Source organism: Medicago truncatula, chromosome 5 (assembly GCF_003473485.1).
Source record: "Medicago truncatula cultivar Jemalong A17 chromosome 5, MtrunA17r5.0-ANR, whole genome shotgun sequence".
NCBI lineage: Eukaryota > Viridiplantae > Streptophyta > Magnoliopsida > Fabales > Fabaceae > Medicago > Medicago truncatula.
Window position 1 is genome coordinate 6,248,949 of NC_053046.1, and position 19,231 is coordinate 6,268,179.

Here is a 19,231-nt window from a genome sequence, read left to right on the forward strand (position 1 = left end):
AAAAAAGAGTGAAGTTATGATGTTTTTATCTTGTTTTGTTTTTCGTGTAAATGACTAATATGTCCCTGAAATTGTAGGGCTAGAACATCTTTATCCTAAAATCTACAAAAAAGATAGAATAAATCTGATTTTAAATCCTTCTGATAACTTGTTAGGAGTAGTTTGAGAGTAAATGATATAATTAAATAATTAATTCACAAAGGATATTAATTATTAACACTACATTTGATCTGTTCACATGACGTATACTACTTCAGTCATATTTATAAATAAAAAATAATTTTTTAAATACATTGAATAATTAATATATCTTACATATAAATTAATTGGATATATTGATTTTTTTTTTTTAGAGAACATTGATTATTGAATATGCCTAAAAAGTTATTGTTTTTTATTTATAAATGTAACCAAAGGAAGTATGAGTCAAACCAAGTCTATGTATATTATTTTTTTTAAAGAAAACAAAGTCCATGTATTTGATTGGATCAAATACATCAATATTTTTATGAAAAATGATATTTGAACATTTATTTTGTGACAATTTTTATGACAACTTTATCTCTCATACTCACATCATATTTTCATTTTCTCCCTCCATTGTTTTGGTTTTTGTGCCTATACTCACATTTCTTTGTATATTTTGGTTGTCCTATAAAATGGTTGTTCAAATAACATTTTTTATTTTTATTTATATTATTTTATAAGAAAACATCGTATAATATGTAAAATTGAAGTTTGAACTCTGAACATATGCTTATTCATTTTATGAGAAAAATATCCCTTAATTTTAAATGAACTTCTAAAATTTTAAGGGGTAAAAGGTAAATAATTGTTTTGTGAAGGAAAAGTGGTTAGTCTATAGGACAGACAAGAGCAGAGGTAGTCACATGGTCTAAGCGCCAAAAATGGAACCTTTAATTATTTACAGTTGTCATTCATTAATGTTTCTATCAACTGTGCCTCTACTCTACTCTCGTGTGCCCCTACATGTTTTATTCTATGCACTAAACTCCATGGTGTGACAGTGTAATGTACTCTTTACAACGTCGATTTGTTTTATGTATATTGTGGGGACCATGTGTTTGATTGATCAACGGTGATGAGAGGAGTGGTGTAGTAGAAGGTTGTGATGGAGAGTATTGTAGAATCTTTTGCGTGTTACCATATGTAACGGTGTTGAGTAAATACGCCGCAGATGGCACTGTGAATAACGGTGATTTTAATTGCCTCTAATCACGCACCTAACTCCTATCCTCTCTCGTGTCTGTGTTTTTATAGGGTGTTGGATAACTTAACTCGAGTGTGCAAGGGTCATTTATATGCTCTGAAGCTCGGATACGAGATACGATAATGTACTGATACATTTATACGAAAAAATTTCAAAAATCAAGATATGATACAGCTGAAATACGTTAATAAAAAAAATTATATAATTAAATGTACAAAATATAATTATAACCTTTTTTTTTTGAAGAAGTTAAAATGAAATTTATTAAAATCACAGTGAATCCTAACCAACACAAAGAATGTTAGACTAGGTGTCGTATTATAACCATTTTTTTAATATGCAAATATATTAACAAACACAAGAAACCAGTCATAGACTCATAGCACATCAACATTAATATAAATAATATTGACGATTAAGAGAGTGATGATTAGTCAATTACATACACAATATATACCAAAAAAAGCACCATCGGTGCTATACTATATCCAAAAAGAACATTGTTAGTGTTATACTATATATCGATCTAAAAAAGAAGCACTATATAAAAAAAAAAAAAAAAAAGAACACATCAGTATTTAAGAGTTAAATTGTTTTAGTTAACATTAATCGTCTCAATCTCCTCTCCTCCATTTCCATCAACAAGATACACACCAGCTTCAAAATCTGGTTCATCCAAAGACAACTCTACTAACTCAATTACAAAAAAAACAGAAATTAAAATAATATAAAAAAACACACGTATCCGTGCGTATCGGAACAAATATAAGTATCCTTCGCGTATCCGGGACGTATCGAAAAATATCGGATAATTATTTTTTTTTTAAAAATAAAATTTAATATTCGGATACTCTCCGGATACGTATCGGAAAGTATCGGTGCAGGATACGCAGAGGATACAATACGTCATCCATTTTGAAGTATCGGAGCTTCACAGTTTATATGTCTTAAGTCGGATAGAAAAGTTAAGGTTTAACATTTATAAGTGAGATGTTCCATAAATTTATTGTCTTAAGAAGAGTGTATTCCAAAAACTAATAGAAAAATAACTTAAAAAATAAAGGTTAAAGTATGCTTTTGGTCTCTGCAAATATGACTCATTTGAGTGTTGGTCCCTGATAAAATGTTTTTTTGAAATCAATCCTTGCAAAAAACATTTAACATATTTAAAAAACATTTTTAAAAATAAAAAATACATAAAATAATTTTTGATTTATTTAATGATAGTTTTCAATTGGAAATTAGAGTTTGTATATTCTTCACCCCTTCCAAGTTCCAACCCCAATCTTCAACAATGAATTCAATCACTAAACCCCAAAAATTCAACACTAAAAATTGATCCAAAACAATGTCAGAATCATTCTCTCACAAAAATCTTATCATGAAATTTGGCCTTAGAAGAGAGGTAGAGAGAATTGGTTGTTGCCTTGCATTTAAGGGTTTGTGTGAGAATCATAAGGAGGTCAAAATTAATTGAGACGGTTAAATGGTTCGACAATAAAAAGAGGTTTGGGTTCATCACCCGTTGTTTCACGATGCTGTCGTAACACCGCCGCTGCCACCACCACAACTTCAACAACAACCGCGATACTAGAGGCTATAGTGGCGCTTCTTCTCTCTAAATACGCAACCACCGTCACCTTCAAAAACTCAACTCGAACCTGAAAAAATTACCCAGAAACAGTGATAGTAGATCTGCAAGTTTTGAAGAAGGAGAAGCAATTAATGGGAGGAGGGTAGCAACTGAGAATAGTGAGGATGTATTTTGATGAATTTGATTTGGGATATTGGTAATAGTGAGTGTATGAATAATGGGTTGATTTGAGAATGAAATCATGTTGTTATGTGATTGTTGTTGTGTTGTTGTGGATGCTGATGCCATGGAAGGGGGAAGGGGGAGAAGAAGCTGAGATAAATGCAGCAGAACAAGAAGAGGAAATTAATTAAAAAAAAAAAGAAGAGGAGGAAATTAATAAAAAAAACAAATAATTTTTTTAAAAAACAAATTTTTTTGCAGGGATGGATATCAATTTTTTTTTTACCAGGGTCCAATATCCAAATGAGTCATATTTGCAGGGACCAAAATCATATTTTAGTCAAAAATAAATTTAGAGTACAAATACAAAAACACAATCTATTTCTCTCCTTAGTGAGAAGTGAGCGAGCTTTCATCGTTGTGTTACTAAAAATTGAGAGTTTTTCCCATTATTTATCAAACTGGAGAGGTTGTCATTAGTGAACGGAGGGGAAAGGTCAAACAAGTTATGTTACACACGGTTCTTTTTTGGATTCAAATTCACAATTTACCTGTGGGCTACATGGCAGAGACAGTGGGACGAAATGTAGGAAACTATGTGGGAGACTTTTTGGAATACGATGAGAAGGACAGTTCTGACTTCAGAAGATATATGCACATCAAGAAGAAAGGGGTGGTGCCTGTCATGGTAAACATCAAGTATGAACGCCTTGGTATTTTTTGCTACTACTGCAGATTGTTAGAGCATGATGAAGATTCGTGTGAGAAATTGACGAGGAATCTAAAGACAATAGTGTGAAAAATTGGGGACCAAACATCAAAGTTTAACGGATGCCAATCAAGGAGCGGTTTTGTTGGGAAACCCAAATAGGAAAGATATGATGGCGGGATTACTTAAGGAACAAGCAAAACTGAAAACAATAAAGAAGGAAAGAATATTCAATTATGCTCCAATAATTCATGAGAAATAGCAAGCGGCAAAAAATACTTTAATTTTATAATTAGTTAGGAGATTAATAAATTATTTTTTTGAAGGAAGGAGATTATCATTTTATGTTGGTATTTTTTTTGTACCTAGTTAATCAAAAAGTTTTTCTAATTACACCCTGTTTAATTCTGGTTGCACTCTAGAATGACAAAATTACACTTTCATAAAATTTAATTTTCAAAAAGACTCTTCCTTTTTTCTTGGTTACACCCTAAAATCCCTCTTCAGTTTAAGTAGATCATGTAAACTTAGTTTCAGTAGGTCATGTAAACTGAGTTTAAGTGTACATACTTAAACTTAGTTTAAGTAGGTCATGTAAACCGAATTTAAGTGTACATTTAAAAGTTCAACATTGTTCGATGATTCTACGTAATCTCAGTTTAAGTATGTACATGTAAACTTAGTTTAAGTAGGTCATGTAAACTAAGTTTAAGTGTACATACTTAAACTCAGTTTAAGTAGATCACGTAAACTTAGTTTAAGTAGCTCATGTAAACTGAGTTTAAGTATACATACTTAAACTCAGTTTAAGTAGGTCATGTAAACTCGGTTTAAGTAGGTCATGTAAACTGAGTTTAAGTGTACATCTAAAAGTTCAACATTGTTAAATGATTATACGTAATATCAGTTTAAGTATGTACATGTAAACTTAGTTTAAGTAGGTCATGTAAACCGAGTTTAAGTGTACATACTTAAACTCAGTTTAAATAGGTTATGTAAACTAAGTTTAAGTAGATTATGTAAACTAAGTTTACATGAACCTACTTAAACTGAATTTAAGTTAACCTCAACAATGTAAAACTGAAACTGTCGTACAGTGCAGTTGAACAAGAAGAAGAAAATTGAAACCAGCGTTATTGAAAAAGAAGAAAAAATTCACTTATTTATATGCAATCGGGTATGAATGAAAGATGTTTTGATTCACTCTTTAATCTTCCATAGAGATTAATTGAACATCAGGATTGTTTGATCGTTGGTGGGTGAAAGAGAATGAAATTTTAGAGTGACAATGGATGAAATCAAGATTTTAAGAAAATTTATATAAAAGAACAATTTTGGTATTATCAAATTGTTTTTAAAAAAATAGGGTGTAACCAAAAATATATAAGGTGTGAATAGAAAAACTCTTAATCAAATTAGTTTTACTTCTAAATGAAAAATAAGTATTTTTTTTTTGTCTGGAAATCAAATTGGTTTTAGTTGAATAGTTTGTTCTTTCTCTTTCGTGATTAGTTTTTGATTCGTTTATATATTTTGATTTGATAACATTGTTATCTAATATAATCGTTTTGTAGAAAGCCACAATAATAGGAATTTAAAAAGCCCAATCAATGATAAATATCGTAACAAACTTTAATATATCCAAAAAAACTAATCATATAATTTTTTTTAAGGAACTAATCATATAATTTGTTACGCTTTATAAACCCCAATTCTCTTAGATATAAGGATAATATTAACCAGTGCCCCGGACACTAATTAAGAAGTAAATATAGTATGAATTAGAAATTGTGTTGTATTGTCAATCCCTAAAAGTTAATAAAGTGTCTTTTTTAATTTAAAATTTTTCCTTTATAGTTTTCATAACTAGTGCCCCGCACCGGTTAACATGACCCTAGTTATAAATACCCGTCTATCTCTGACAATAAATAAATAAAAAATACCCATCTCAAACAACAAAGCACTCACACATATTTTTGCTCGGCTTTAATACTATCTATCGATCTCAAACCTACGACAAAGCTAAACCTAATTTGTTTCTTTTCTCTCCAAACCTAAACCTAATATAACTCTCTCCAAAGTTAAACCTAATTTGTTTCTTTTCTCATATTATTATATTACTCTTCAAAGGGCTCAAGAAAATAAGTGTTGAACCGCTGGAAGCTTCAATGTCAGGTGAAGGTTCATCTCGCAGTCGCGGTAAACGCCCTCTTCCCGAAGACAATGACGATTCCACCAAAAATCCACCAGCTAAGAGGGTTAGGTTTCCCAAGGGGAAGAAAGGGAAACCAGTTGATGTAATAGTGGAGAAAGTATTTGCTGAGGAGGATGTGAATGATTTGTCGAATCCGGCTGTTGCTGCCAAAGAGCAGGTAAAACGGAGGAATCAAATTACTGCTGAGCTTTTTAGTGACGAAAATGGAGGTATTTCGAAGGTTGCTGAAGTTATATACAAGGAAAATGAGAATTTTGTTGAAGACGGAATTCAGATTGAGCCTTTCAACCTAGACAAAGAAAGGGAAGAAGGTTATTTTGATGCATCCGAAAACTTTGTTGAATATGTCAGAGATAATGAGATTAAGGATGCATGGCTTGATAATGTTGAGGTTGATCCTAGATATGCTAGATTAAGCTCCGCGGCAACAAATGATGAAGAGGAGGTCCAAGAGCTTTCTTCTAAAGATGTGGCAATCATGAAGAGGCGCATTGCCAATGTTCTTGAACCAGAGGAAACAGTCTTGCAAGGTTTGAGAAGATTAAAAGCTATGAAACACGGATGCGGACACCGGACACGATACGCACACTGACACGCCGACACATCTAATAATTTGAAAAAATCACATAATTCAGTGTAATTACAAGTGTCGGTGTCGGACACGGCACGGGACACACCTAATCCGAGAAGTGTCTGTGCTTCATAGGTTAAAAGGCAACGGTGATAGAAAAACAAAAATGTCTGGTGAGACTAAGATTGTATTTGACCAGCTAACTGAGTTTTTAAAAGTCACCTAATAGGATACAACAATATATCCAAGCACTCCTAAAAAAGAGTATTTAAGGTAAAGAGTATTTAAGGTCTAAGTCATAAAAGAGCTGTTAGAACTTTTTTTAAACTGAAAAATACGCTTCATTTGATGCTTGGAGAGGAAGTGTGAAAATTGTTCACTGAGAACGTTTTCCAGAACATTCTCTCTGTCCAAATCATTCTCAAGAATGATTTCTTTGTTCCAACCTCATTTGTGCAAAGAATTTTATTATCCACAATTTGCACAATGCTCAAGGATATAGAATTACTTTTTACCGATTATGAAGTGGTAGGAAATGCTTGAGATTTTACAAGTCATGATAGGGTAAAACTGAATGGTGGGGTGATAGAGAAATACCAAGCGGAAAAAAATACGTGAATTTTATAATTAGTTTGGAGATTAATATATTTTTTTTCTTGAAGGAAGGAGATTATTATATTATGTATTTGTCCTTACCAACTAAGCTTAGTTTACGAGGACTTTTTATACCTAGTTAATCAAATTGGTTTTACTTCTAAAAATAATTGGTTTTTTGGTCAAGAAATCAAATTGGTTTTACATGAATAGTTTGTTCTTTCTCTTTCCTGATTAGTTTTTGATTCGTTATATATTTTGATTTGATAATCATTGTTATCTAATTAATCATTTTAATTTTAGAAAGCCACAATAATAGGAATTTTAAAAGCCCAATCAATAATAAATATCGTACAAACTTTTTTTTTTTTTAGGGAAAATATCTTAACAAACTTATATATATATATAATTGCATGGTTCTCTTAGTTATAAATATTTACCTGTATTTTTTTTTTTTGAAACAGCCAATATATTAAGCAAGGTTAGCACAATGTTTACTTAACCCGCAAAGGAGGAAACAGCCATATGAAACAGCCAATATTACCTGTATTTGTTTGTTACGGTTAAAAAAACCCAGTTCTCTTAGTTATAAATACCCACCTATACAAACAACATAGCACTCAGACTTATATTTGCTCGTTTTTTTAACACTATCGACCTCAAACCTACGACATCAAAGACAAAGTGATTTTCCACCAACAAACTAAGATGACCGGAACAACTAGGCCTAGCCACCATCAAATTTTCGACATCGAATGGGAGATAATTTCACAATCAGATAGTGATGATGATGGCCGTCTCAAGCGAACCGGTACAATACTAAGCTAGATTCTTGAAGAGATGTCCAATATATATATATCCAACGTTACCTCTTCACTTGATTCGTACAAAAAAAATCGAAAAAAATCAGTTGCTAACAACAACCGACTTAGCGTACGAGTTTCTAAATCAGTCGCTAACTCTAGCCTATAAAATCGTAACAGTGTTACTAAAGCATCGGTTGATAATGTAAGCGATCGATTTAACATTCTTGTCTCTAAATAAATTGGTCACTACATCATAGTTCTTTTAGATATGTTACTAAATATGATATAATCAATGTATTTTTATAACTGGCTTGATTAATTGAAATGATATGCATGGAAGTGTTTTGACTGCAATTTCACACATAATAACAGCTGTGATAGGATCAGGGGTGTTGTCTTTAGCTTGGGCCATAGCTCAGCTAGGTTGGGTTGCTGGTCCTGCTGTCATGATTTTATTCTCTTTGGTTACAGCCTATACTTATTGTTATCGCACCGGTGACCCTGATTCCGGCAAGAGAAAATATACTTACATGGACGCTGTTCGCTCCATTCTTGGTAATTAAAACTCATTCTCTTTGATTTTATTTTATTTTATCTTACTTTTGAATGAAATGCATTGAATTCTTATTCTAAAAGAACATGTAAAAATATGCCCTTATATCAATACATGCGCGCGGGATAACGTGGACTGAAATGTATTTTGCAGGTGGAGCAAAGGTTACGTTTTGTGGAATATTTCAGTACCTCAATCTATTTGGAATTGTGATAGGATACACAATTGCGGCTTCTATTAGCATGACGTGAGTTCACATTTTTTTATACTTTATACAAGTAATTTTTAACAACATAAACATGTTTAGGTCTTTTTAGGGAAGTACACATTCTAATAATAGTGTTACATCTTGTGCGTTTATTTATATCATTATATATTTTGGTTTGTTCACAAGAAAAACAATAATATTACATACAATCTCAAATTAATATGTGGTATGATAGGAAATTGGTTTAACTTCAGTTTCATTGGTTGTTTGGTTAACAGGGCTATCAAAAAATCAAATTGTTTCCATCAACATGGGGACAAAAGCCCATGTCACATGTCAAGCAACCTATACATGATCATGTTTGGTGTGATACAAATTTTCCTTTCACAAATTCCAGATTTTGATCAAATATGGTGGCTCTCATCAGTTGCTGCATTCATGTCTTTCACATATTCCTTAATTGGTCTAGCTCTTGGAATTGCCAAAGTTGCAGGTTATATTTTTGGACCCTTTAGTTATAATTTTTGTCTTTGGATTTTTCATCTACTAATAGAGACTGATAATAATATGGTTGATTTATGAAAAGAAAATGGTACTATCTTGGGTAGCCCTAGCAGGAATTGGCATTGGAGCAGTTTCAGATACTCAAAAGATATGGAGGATTTCTCAAGCTCTTGGTAACATAGCCTTTGCATATTCATATGCCGTGGTTCTCCTTGAAATTCAGGTATAACTTTCGACAATTGAATTGCTATTAGGTGTTAGATGTTGGATGAAGATCAAATGATTCATATTTCGAGTTTATATTTACTAAACAAACTTGAACTAAGTTCTGAGGTTACAATATGAATCATCTAATCTCCATTCAATAGTCAAGACGGTTCAACTAGTTAAACTTTGAACCAATATTTATTTAGAACATTTGTGTGGGGACTTATATCAATTTAATATTCTTAATATTTTAGGACACGTTGAAATCCCCACCATCTGAGGTAAAATCAATGAAGAAAAGATAAGTATTGCAGTGACCAAAATATTTTACATGCTTTGTGGCTGCATGGGATATGCAGCATTTGGAGATGCTGCACCTGGAAATCTTCTAACTGGTTTTGGATTCTACAATCCATATTGGCTAATAGACATAGCAAATGCAGCTATTAAGAATACCAAGTATTTTCTCAACCAATCTTTGTCTTTGTAGAGAAAAGTGCAACACAAAGATGGCCCAACATTGACAAAGAATACAAAATTCAACTTCCTTGCCTTCCACCTTACAAGTTGAACTTATTCAGATTGCTTTGGAGGACAGTGTTTGTTACCTTAACTATCGATGTTGCTTCCTTTCTTCAATGACATCGTTGGAGTGATAGGTGCATTGGGATTTTGGCCTCTTGACAATTTATTTTCCTGTGGAGATGTATATCTCACAGAAGAAAATCCCAAAATGGAGCAATAAATGGATTTGCCTACAAATATTCAGCTTTGCTTGCCTTGTAGTATGACTTGCTGCTGTTGTTGGATCAATTGCTGGAGTCTTGGTTGATCTGAAGAAATACAAACCATTCCAATCAAATTATTAAGCTTCTTTTATTGGCAATGTAATGTACGAAACTCATGTATTGGCAACTACATGAATATTATTACAATGGTTTTGGTTTGTATGTACAATTATGTTGTAAATTAACAAGTTGAATTATTATGATCCATTATCTTTCTCTCTTTTTATGGATATACCAATTTACTATACTTACATGCAGTACTCCTCTTTATGCATTGTGACCATTGAAATCTAGAGTACTTCAATCTCATACACATTCTCAAAGAAAGTAAGGCGGATAACTCAATTATATAACTAGTGAAGTAAAAAAATAATTAAATAATTTTTATCTAATTAAAACTGACATGTTTTAATTTTAATATCTCCTTGAATTAGATAAAAGTAGTGTATTTTTTATTTTAATTTTAACCTTTTCAGGGAGGAAAGCACGCATTTTCTTTATTGAGGAAACCACACATTTGTATTTTTTTTTTAAGTCTAAAACAAAATTTAAAAAAGGTCAAATGCATCCAAAGGTCCTTTAAGTTTTTCATTTTTCCGAAAGTCGTCATTTAAGTTTCAAAAGTCTCAAACAAGTCCTTTAAGTTTCAAAAGTCCCAAACAAGTCCTTTTAGTTTTTGAATCGTTTCAAACAAGTCCTTTTAGATGATAGCAACAAAGAGCATTATTCACCATTTGTCATGCCTAAAAAGATGACTAATTTTAAGTGGGTGTTAGAAGGCAGATTTGGTACCAAAAATGAGTTCAAGGAAGCAATTACCAACTATGCTATCTACAATAGGACTTGTTTGAAACGATTCAAAAACTAAAAGGACTTGTTTGAGACTTTTGAAACTTAAAGGACGACTTTGGGAAAAATGAAAAACTTAAAGGACCTTTAGATGCATTTGACCTTAAAAAAACTATCTAAGTTTTTTATCAAGGTATATATTTAACCACTTTATAGTTACAACTTGCTAAAATACTCCTTTGAAAAAACGAGTGGGTCTACGTTAGTAAATCCCTTCAAATAATTAACAAAAATCATCTATAACAATATAAAAATGGAATACCTTTCAAAAATATATATAAAGTGAATAAGGGATTTTTGGCTGAATTTTTCATTTTTCTAATTACACCTTTAAACAAATTTGCATATAATTAGAATGTTATATTGATGCTGTTATAAAAAAATATAAGAATTTATATTATATTTTCTTTATTTTGGAAATAATAAATTCATAGCTTGTTACAATTAGAAAGTTACAAACATGTATAACTTTAATTTTAATCAAATTAAAATATTATAAAAAAATTGCTCATAATTTACACTCATTACTCACGGACATATAAAACTTGAGATGGGGTGTCCGTTTGAACGCTAATTATTGTGAAAAAAATATCATTTAAACTATCAACAATCTTTTTTTAAGGATCATTTAAACTATTAACAATCCTTTTTAAATAGCGATGCTAAAAAAAAGGATACATGATGTATCGTATCGTTTTCTACGGTTTTCCTTTTTCTACAATGTTCTTATTCTCTGTTTTTATTAAGTTTTTCTTTAAGAAATCAAAATAAAATATATTAATCAAATAAGTCCTTCCAAAATGAGATATATTAATTTTTTATTTAAAGTAATTCATTGTATAGTTTACATATTACCAATAGAAATTTATACAAGAAAAGAATGCAGATGGACAAGAAGTTGTGTCACTCCTTTCAAAAAAAAAAAAAAAAACAAGAAGAAGTTGTGTCACTAACCCCTTTTAAATGATCAAATAAGTCATTTTAAACTGAACATACATGTTACTTTCTGAATGCACAGAACTATATGTTGGGCAATGTTTGCAAAATACCCACTTTTTCATGTTACATGCGGAATACAACCGCGAGGGTATTCCGCGGGAGTTTCTTTAACTCACCTCATATTTGCCACAACATATTATACATTTTATATCAATATATTATGTATTTATAAACAAACACACATGAGTTACATAGCAGATTCAGGGAGAAGCATGATGCGTTTCAGACGGTATATATATATATATGTTCGATAATAAAAGAGTCAGATTGTATATGGACAAATACAATCGTTGGGGTGTACGTATTGCATGGTTTATCATTGACTATATATTACTACCGACATGTTATGTTTAATGTTCAGAAGTCAATATTTCCAATAAAGAATTTATTAAGTTGACAAATTCATGGAAGCTGGAAGGAAAGAAGAAGAAGAAAAGAAGGCAAACTTGAATTTACTCAGCAATTTGGAATGATACAGCGAACATATCACTGCTCAAGTCAGTGCAAGGTCCACTCCCAGTTAAGATGCTATTCTACACGAATGTATTTGCATGAGATAAATGTTTGAGGTGATGTAATGTTAGAGGGTGAATGTTTATGTAAATTTTACTTAATTGATAAGGATATTGTATTATATATGTAGGTTATAGTTTAAATCTTCGAAACCCAACTTATTTATCATAAAAGATGAATTATTTCTAGTCACTAAGTTACCTTAACCAAAAAAATTGTTAGAAGGTAAATAAAAAGACTGTAAATTTTATTTTTTTAGGATAAATTTAAAGAATTTTAAGTATCACAGAAATATTGAGATTTTTTTTTAAAAAAAAAATCTTACCATATACAATATTAATATCAAGCAGTTGTTATAATCCTTTTTTTTAAAAAGAGTTCTTATTATAATCCTTTTTCTTAAAAAGTTCTTATAATCCTTTTAAAATATGCAAATTGATTTCTATATATTGTAAGATTTACATGAACATTATTCTTTATTTATTTTTCAAATTTTGCAATTGGTTTCTATATTTTTCAATTTTTGCATAATAGTCACTATAAATTTTCATAAAACTGCTAATTGGGCCCTATTTTTTATATTGGTCCTTCAATTATTTTAAATTTTAAATTTTACCTAAATCTTTTAAAATTCTCAATTTAAATTATTTTTCTTTATATATTTATATATAATTTAATCTCAAAACATTTAAATGTTATAAAATAAAATACAAAACAAAATATAAGAATGGATTTTTGTCTTTTTAATCACGGTTGAAATTCCGAGACATTTTGTCTTCTTAAAAAAGATTGAAATTTTGTCTTCTTAAAAACACGATTTAAAATGAAAAAATTAAGTTGAAGCATTTGAATTGTCTAGAATTTTAAATTCCGAGACATTTTCAAATTCAATTGCCCATCTAAACACAATCCTGGTGCATTCGAAATTATCTTAAAAAATGTCTTAACTTTTTTAATGAACCAATTTCTTTATTTTTGGGGAGAATGAACCAATTTAATCTTATCTTAAAAGATAATTTAAGATTTTTGATGAATAAACAATACTTTAAGCAATTAATAAAAAATTTAAAATTAAACTAAATGGTTAATTATCATTCATATGTATAATTTTATAAACATTTCTTTAAAAATCATTGATAATCGAAAGTTTGGAGGAGAACCGGAAGCAACAACATACTAATGATTAATACACCACATCTCAATTCAAAATCATATCGGTGACCACTCTTATCTACGGAAAGACTTTGTCATCATGAATTCTATTACTACTACACTTAGTTCTCATTATCAAATGAGACCTTAATGTTGATTAACGATCTCAAAGAAATTTTTTGTTTGTAGGAAAAGGTCAAGATCATGGAAGAAACAAAGATAAAACAAATTATAGAAAAAAGAGTTCTAAATCCAAGAACTGAAAAACAACAAAATGCTTTAGTTGCAAAAAGACCGGGTAATTGAAGACGGATTGTCCAAACAAACAACATGGTTCATCTAGTTTTGTATTGGATACAAAAAATGGGAGAATGACTATTGTGCTTATGCTAGAAGTTGTAATGACGTTGTTTTTTTTTTTTGGTTAATGTGTCTCGGAGATAGGTTGATTGTCGTTAATCATTTCAAGACGTATATGAACCAAAAATTGTGTCGAAAAAATTGTTTGGCAAGAATATCTTAGGTGTAAGGAGTTTTTTGGGATGGACACTTGCAAGAGATAAGAGTGGCAGACAAATGTTTCATTTAACAAAGTTATATTGAAAATGTGTTGATTAGACAAATTTAACATGAACAATACTAAAGATGTAAGTACTCTACCTATCGACGAATTATTTTAATAAGCTCTCATAGATCAATGTTCAATGACAAATACAATAATTGAATATAGTTCAAAGCTAAAGCTAAGTATATATATGGACTTAAACACTATACATATGGTCTTGTAATCTGTGTCATAAATTTCATAATTAATCATTTTGTCTTGTCCTAATACCGGTACTTGGAAGGTTGTGGATCATCAATTTCATAATTAATCACTTCGTCTTGTGCCAAGACTCGTGTTTCGAGGTTGTGGACCGCCAATATACAATCAAGGGCACAACACCCTCCAGAAGGGACAAAACGGCCTTAGATGCGCCCTCTTAAGAACGCCACTTCAAAGGACTTCTAGAAACATTTAGAACGCTCAAATCTGACTTATGGCCCAAATTGCTTGAGGCATAAATCACAAAAATACAAGACATAACTTCAACTGACTAAACCTTAATTTTTAATATTGTACTCGGTGCAACTACATAACCATAGAAGACTAATTCCTCATCTCAAACAATCATTTGGGAGAGAATAGTTTCCAATCCACCTCGAAATGTGTTCCAAATGTAGTGATACGATAGGAATAGGATCTAATCTTATTCACGTAGAAACTAAACTACCCTCTCATTTTGGACTATTATACATAAAGTTGGGACCACTTGACAATGGACACTCTTATCTCTATTCATATCTGCCTGATTGCTGCACCTTTCGCCGGTGACGGAAATAACCAATAGTTTGCAATGAATTTATCTGCCAGTCACCTTCTGACAACTGTCATGTGAATGTGGACCTAACTACTTTTGTCTTTATTATTCATTATCATCTTATAATAAAGTGGTAAAATAACATTCACGTCAAAAAATAAAAAACATTCATGGCAAAAGCAAACAAAGTTTGAGTAAAAAGGATTGATAGATAGATTGCATAAAACATGCATTCGGTTCATGCACCAGCATTCAACCGTTATCGATCTTTACAATCCAAATCCTTACCTCTATCTCATGTGGTCCCTTCTTGTTCTCAACCGTTGATCTTAAATGCTTTCACCTTTGACCTTGCTAATCAACGGTTTCACAAGAAACCCTTGCTATTAGGAATAACCCCACACATCATGGGCGGTCTCCAAATGCTGATAATAATAAAAACACATCTCCATCGTAATTATACTTCATTGTATAGATATTTTTACATTTTCATACATTACATTACATATATTTTGTGCAAAAGACTAATTCCTTAAGTTAGTGCCCCAAATAGCAAATTATTTCCACTTGAGTTGCAACATTGATGTATTTTTTATAGTTAAATTCAAATTCGAGACTACTTATAATACTTAAAAGTAAAATAGACATATATATCAAATATCGGTGGCAACTATGAGTTATAAAAATGTGAATGTTGAACAATATTATATAAATGAGATAACTCATACCATATGTCTAAATGTCTTAAGGTATTAGGTGAATATGTCTGATTTCTTTTAGTCTAATATAAATGATTTCTCCCTCCATCAAAAAAAAATATCTAGCAGTGGTATTAGAGTATGGCTACTAAAGGGACTGACTTCTTGTCTGTCGAAGGTCTAATTGACGGCGTATGATGTTCGGTTGAATTCCTTTTTTATTTTTATTTTTTGAAATAATGTTCCGTTGATATGATAAGTGTTTATAGCGGTGCAAGTGTATGTGGATGAAAAAGCTTCTGTTTGAGGGGAAAGATACTTAAAAGAATAGATAAATTCACACTTGAGTGAGAGATATTTGGCGACAAATGTGAGTTAAAAGTCTCACATTTGATGAAAAAGTGAATGTTGAGCAGCATATAATTTAGATGACTCGTATGTGTGCCAAAAAGGTTTTTGTTGAAGATGTAATTTCAAATTCTCTTTACATATAATTCCTGTTAGGCCTATGTGATGCTATGTCAGACTATCCCAGGGGCGGTTCTAAGGCCCGGCGACCCCGGGCACTCGCCCGGGCTCCGGGCCAAATTTTTTGCAATTTCTTGTGTAAATCCCTATGAATTTCTTATACAAACCCCTATAAATTGGGCAATTTCTTTACATTTTTTATTATTTGCTTGCAATTTCTTATATACGCCCTATAAATGTGTTGCAAAATTTTTTTTGCCCGGACTTTACAATATTCCTGGCTCCGACGCTGGACTTTCCTGATGACCAAACAATATCATACTAGCTATTCACCGTTCATGAATTATATACTCTATTTGTTTTACATAAAAATTCTAAAACGAGTATCACTTTCAATTTTCAATGTGATACTCCCATTTTTCCATAATAATTATCATTTTTACAAAAAAAGAATGCCCCAAAATAATTGTTATTTTTCAATTTTCATTGTAACATTAATTATTTCTTTTTTTAATATAGGGTTAAATATGTTTTTGGTCTCTATAAATATACCAACTTTTCGTTTTAGTCCCCCTAAAATGTTTCTTCAACTTTTAGTCCCTGAAAAATTTCTCATCTTCCCTTTTGGTATCTATTTTAAAGTAAACTCATGTAGAATACATATTTTTGAATAAAATTTTGCAGAAAAATTCATAATATTATAATAATCTCTCCAAAAAAAAAAATAAGAATTTTTTAACAAATCATGAATTTAATATGAATTTTTATATGTTTGACGGTTAAAAATTCATAATTAATTTATGTTTTGTTAAAAAAAATCTAATTATTTGGGGGAATATTTTTTACAATATTCTACACATTTATGCACAATTTCATTAAAAAATACAAAAATTAACTTAAAAATAGGGACCAAAAGTAGTGATTGAAAATTTTATAAGGACTGAAAGTTGAAGGAAAATTTTAGAGGCACTAAAAAGAAAAGTTGGTATATTTATAGGGACCAAAAATATATTTAACCCTTAAATATATCATCTACTAATATCATGTGCATCAATCTCAAGCTATTATTTTTCAACTATTCTCATTGTTAATAATAAGAATCAACTAACAGTAATAAAGTTAATTTGGTATATTGTTATTCTCTTTTCTTAATTTATAATTTCTTAGTTTGTGTTTACTAAAAAAAATATTAGTTTGTTTTTTTTTTAAAAAAAAACTCAATATTTGATCCGAGAACGGACTAATTTGAGGGGACTCATCTCACCGTCCACTTGCAGGGGACCATTTAAAGAGCAAAGCTTTGGATAGACTTGTCCACTAAAATTGGCTTGAAGGAATCGATTCTGAGACTTTGAGAGAAACATACTCCAAGATCATAAGTCAACCCTAAATGGTTTCTTAGTTTGTGTTAAATGGCGACGATTTTTTTTTTGAGAGAGACATATTAACAATTTTCTTTTTGTTGAGCCCTTTAATTAACAATGTGTATATCGCTTTCAACTTTCAAGTCAATATTGTTCACAGTACATTGAAGTAAAAGTGAATACACCGAATAATTGATCTGGTGAATCACTCCAAAGTTGCTATAAAAAGGGCTTCCATTACCCTGCTAGAAATGCTGCAGTAGGTGTTGGTACATTACAGGGATAATATAAACCTGAAGTACTTTCTGCACTCTGCAATATCTCAACACTATTTTATTCTACTGCAAATTCTACTTTCACACCTCCCACCTCTTCCCATACTCTGCCACTTTCACTTTTACACCTCCCCATTACTCCTGCAGCCTCTATTTTTCTGCACTTTCTTTCTTCCTTCCATTACTCCTTGTCTTCTCTCTCAAAACATTCATGGATGAAGACATACTGAAAAATTTGGGAAATGTTGAAAGCAACATGGACATGATGACAATGATGATGCAAATGGAAAAATTCTCTGATTCATATGAACCTTTTTATAGCAACACTCTCAATCTCAATCTCACCAACAATGATTTCCCTTATGGAAACTCAAATGTAACTTCATCACTCACACCTTCATTGATCAATCCACCATTGTCTTATCCTCTTCAACAACCAATGACACCACCGTTGCTTCAACCCAACAGAGTTCAAACTCAAATCCCATCAGGGAGAAACAACAATTCTTCACTCTCCTATCCGGAGAAGAAGAATTCAATGTCAGCAATGAGAGAAATGATATTCCGTATGGCGGTTATGCAACCGATTAACATAGACCCAGAAACCATAAAACCACCAAAGAGAAAGAATGTGAAGATTTCAAAGGATCCACAAAGTGTAGCAGCAAGACATAGAAGAGAAAGAATTAGTGAAAGAATAAGGATATTACAAAGATTAGTACCTGGTGGAACAAAAATGGACACTGCTTCTATGTTAGATGAAGCAATACATTATGTGAAGTTTTTGAAGAAACAAGTTCAAACGTTGGAACAAGTTGGGGCAAATAGACCTTTGAATGTTGTTGGGTTTCCAGGAGTGGTTTCTAATGCTAATTTTAGTTATTCTTCTTTGATTAGAGGTTGTTCCCAACCTTGTCAAATGGTGGGTCCCACTTCCAAACAAATGCTTAGTTGACACTTGACAAGAGATTGAGAGAAATTTAAAGGAAAATGTTACATAGATATCCTTTATTCCTATACACACTTGTACATCCCATACATTAGTGAGAGAGAAGAGGAGATGAAAGAGAAAGTGTGCTTCTGTGAGGTCCATGTGACCATGTGTTAGATTTTTGCGTGGGTGTTAAAGGGTGTATTGTCACCTATGGTTGTGTATGTATCATTACTCAAATTTAAATTTGGTTCTTGATATTTTGAATTATTAAAATCTTATTCATCAAAAATATCAACGAAATAAAATTATTCTTTTTTTAAATTTTTATCATTCAGAATTGAGAACGTTTGATTATTGTTTACGATAATAACTTAAAAAAAATACAATAATTTTTATAAATAATGAAATGATTTTTTTTTTCTTATAAAATGATGTTCTATAAAATATAAATATTGACAAATAGCTATTTATTACAT

The 19,231-nt window shown here is 31.0% G+C and overlaps 2 protein-coding genes and 1 pseudogene across 2 annotated transcripts; all 3 read left to right on the forward strand.

The window, feature by feature from the left end:
* Positions 1-5,860: 5,860 nt before the first annotated feature.
* On the forward strand, positions 5,861-7,904 carry LOC11415524 (CD2 antigen cytoplasmic tail-binding protein 2). The gene is made up of 2 exons (XM_024784174.2): positions 5,861-6,474; positions 7,855-7,904. Exons 1-2 carry the CDS (start codon positions 5,865-5,867, stop codon positions 7,902-7,904), a joined length of 660 nt encoding a protein of 219 aa, XP_024639942.1. The 5' UTR covers positions 5,861-5,864.
* A 409-nt stretch (positions 7,905-8,313) lies between these two features.
* LOC11426276 (amino acid permease 3-like) lies at positions 8,314-10,223 on the forward strand (annotated as a pseudogene).
* Positions 10,224-17,820: 7,597 nt separating this feature from the next.
* Positions 17,821-18,934, forward strand: LOC11426277 (transcription factor HEC2). Its single transcript, XM_003611682.3, has one exon. It carries the CDS (start codon positions 18,033-18,035, stop codon positions 18,774-18,776), a length of 744 nt encoding a protein of 247 aa, XP_003611730.1. The 5' UTR covers positions 17,821-18,032; the 3' UTR covers positions 18,777-18,934.
* The last annotated feature ends 297 nt before the right edge of the window (positions 18,935-19,231 follow it).

Excerpts from the sequence above, each read along its gene's own strand:
- LOC11426277 (XM_003611682.3), top strand. The coding sequence starts at position 18,033 with ATGGATGAAGACATACTGAAAAATTTGGGAAATGTTGAAAGCAACATG.
- LOC11415524 (XM_024784174.2), top strand. The coding sequence starts at position 5,865 with ATGTCAGGTGAAGGTTCATCTCGCAGTCGCGGTAAACGCCCTCTTCCC. Across the intron at positions 6,475-7,854 it reads AAAAGCTATGAAACACGGAT|ATAGTGATGATGATGGCCGT; the intron begins GCGGACACCGGA and ends TTTCACAATCAG.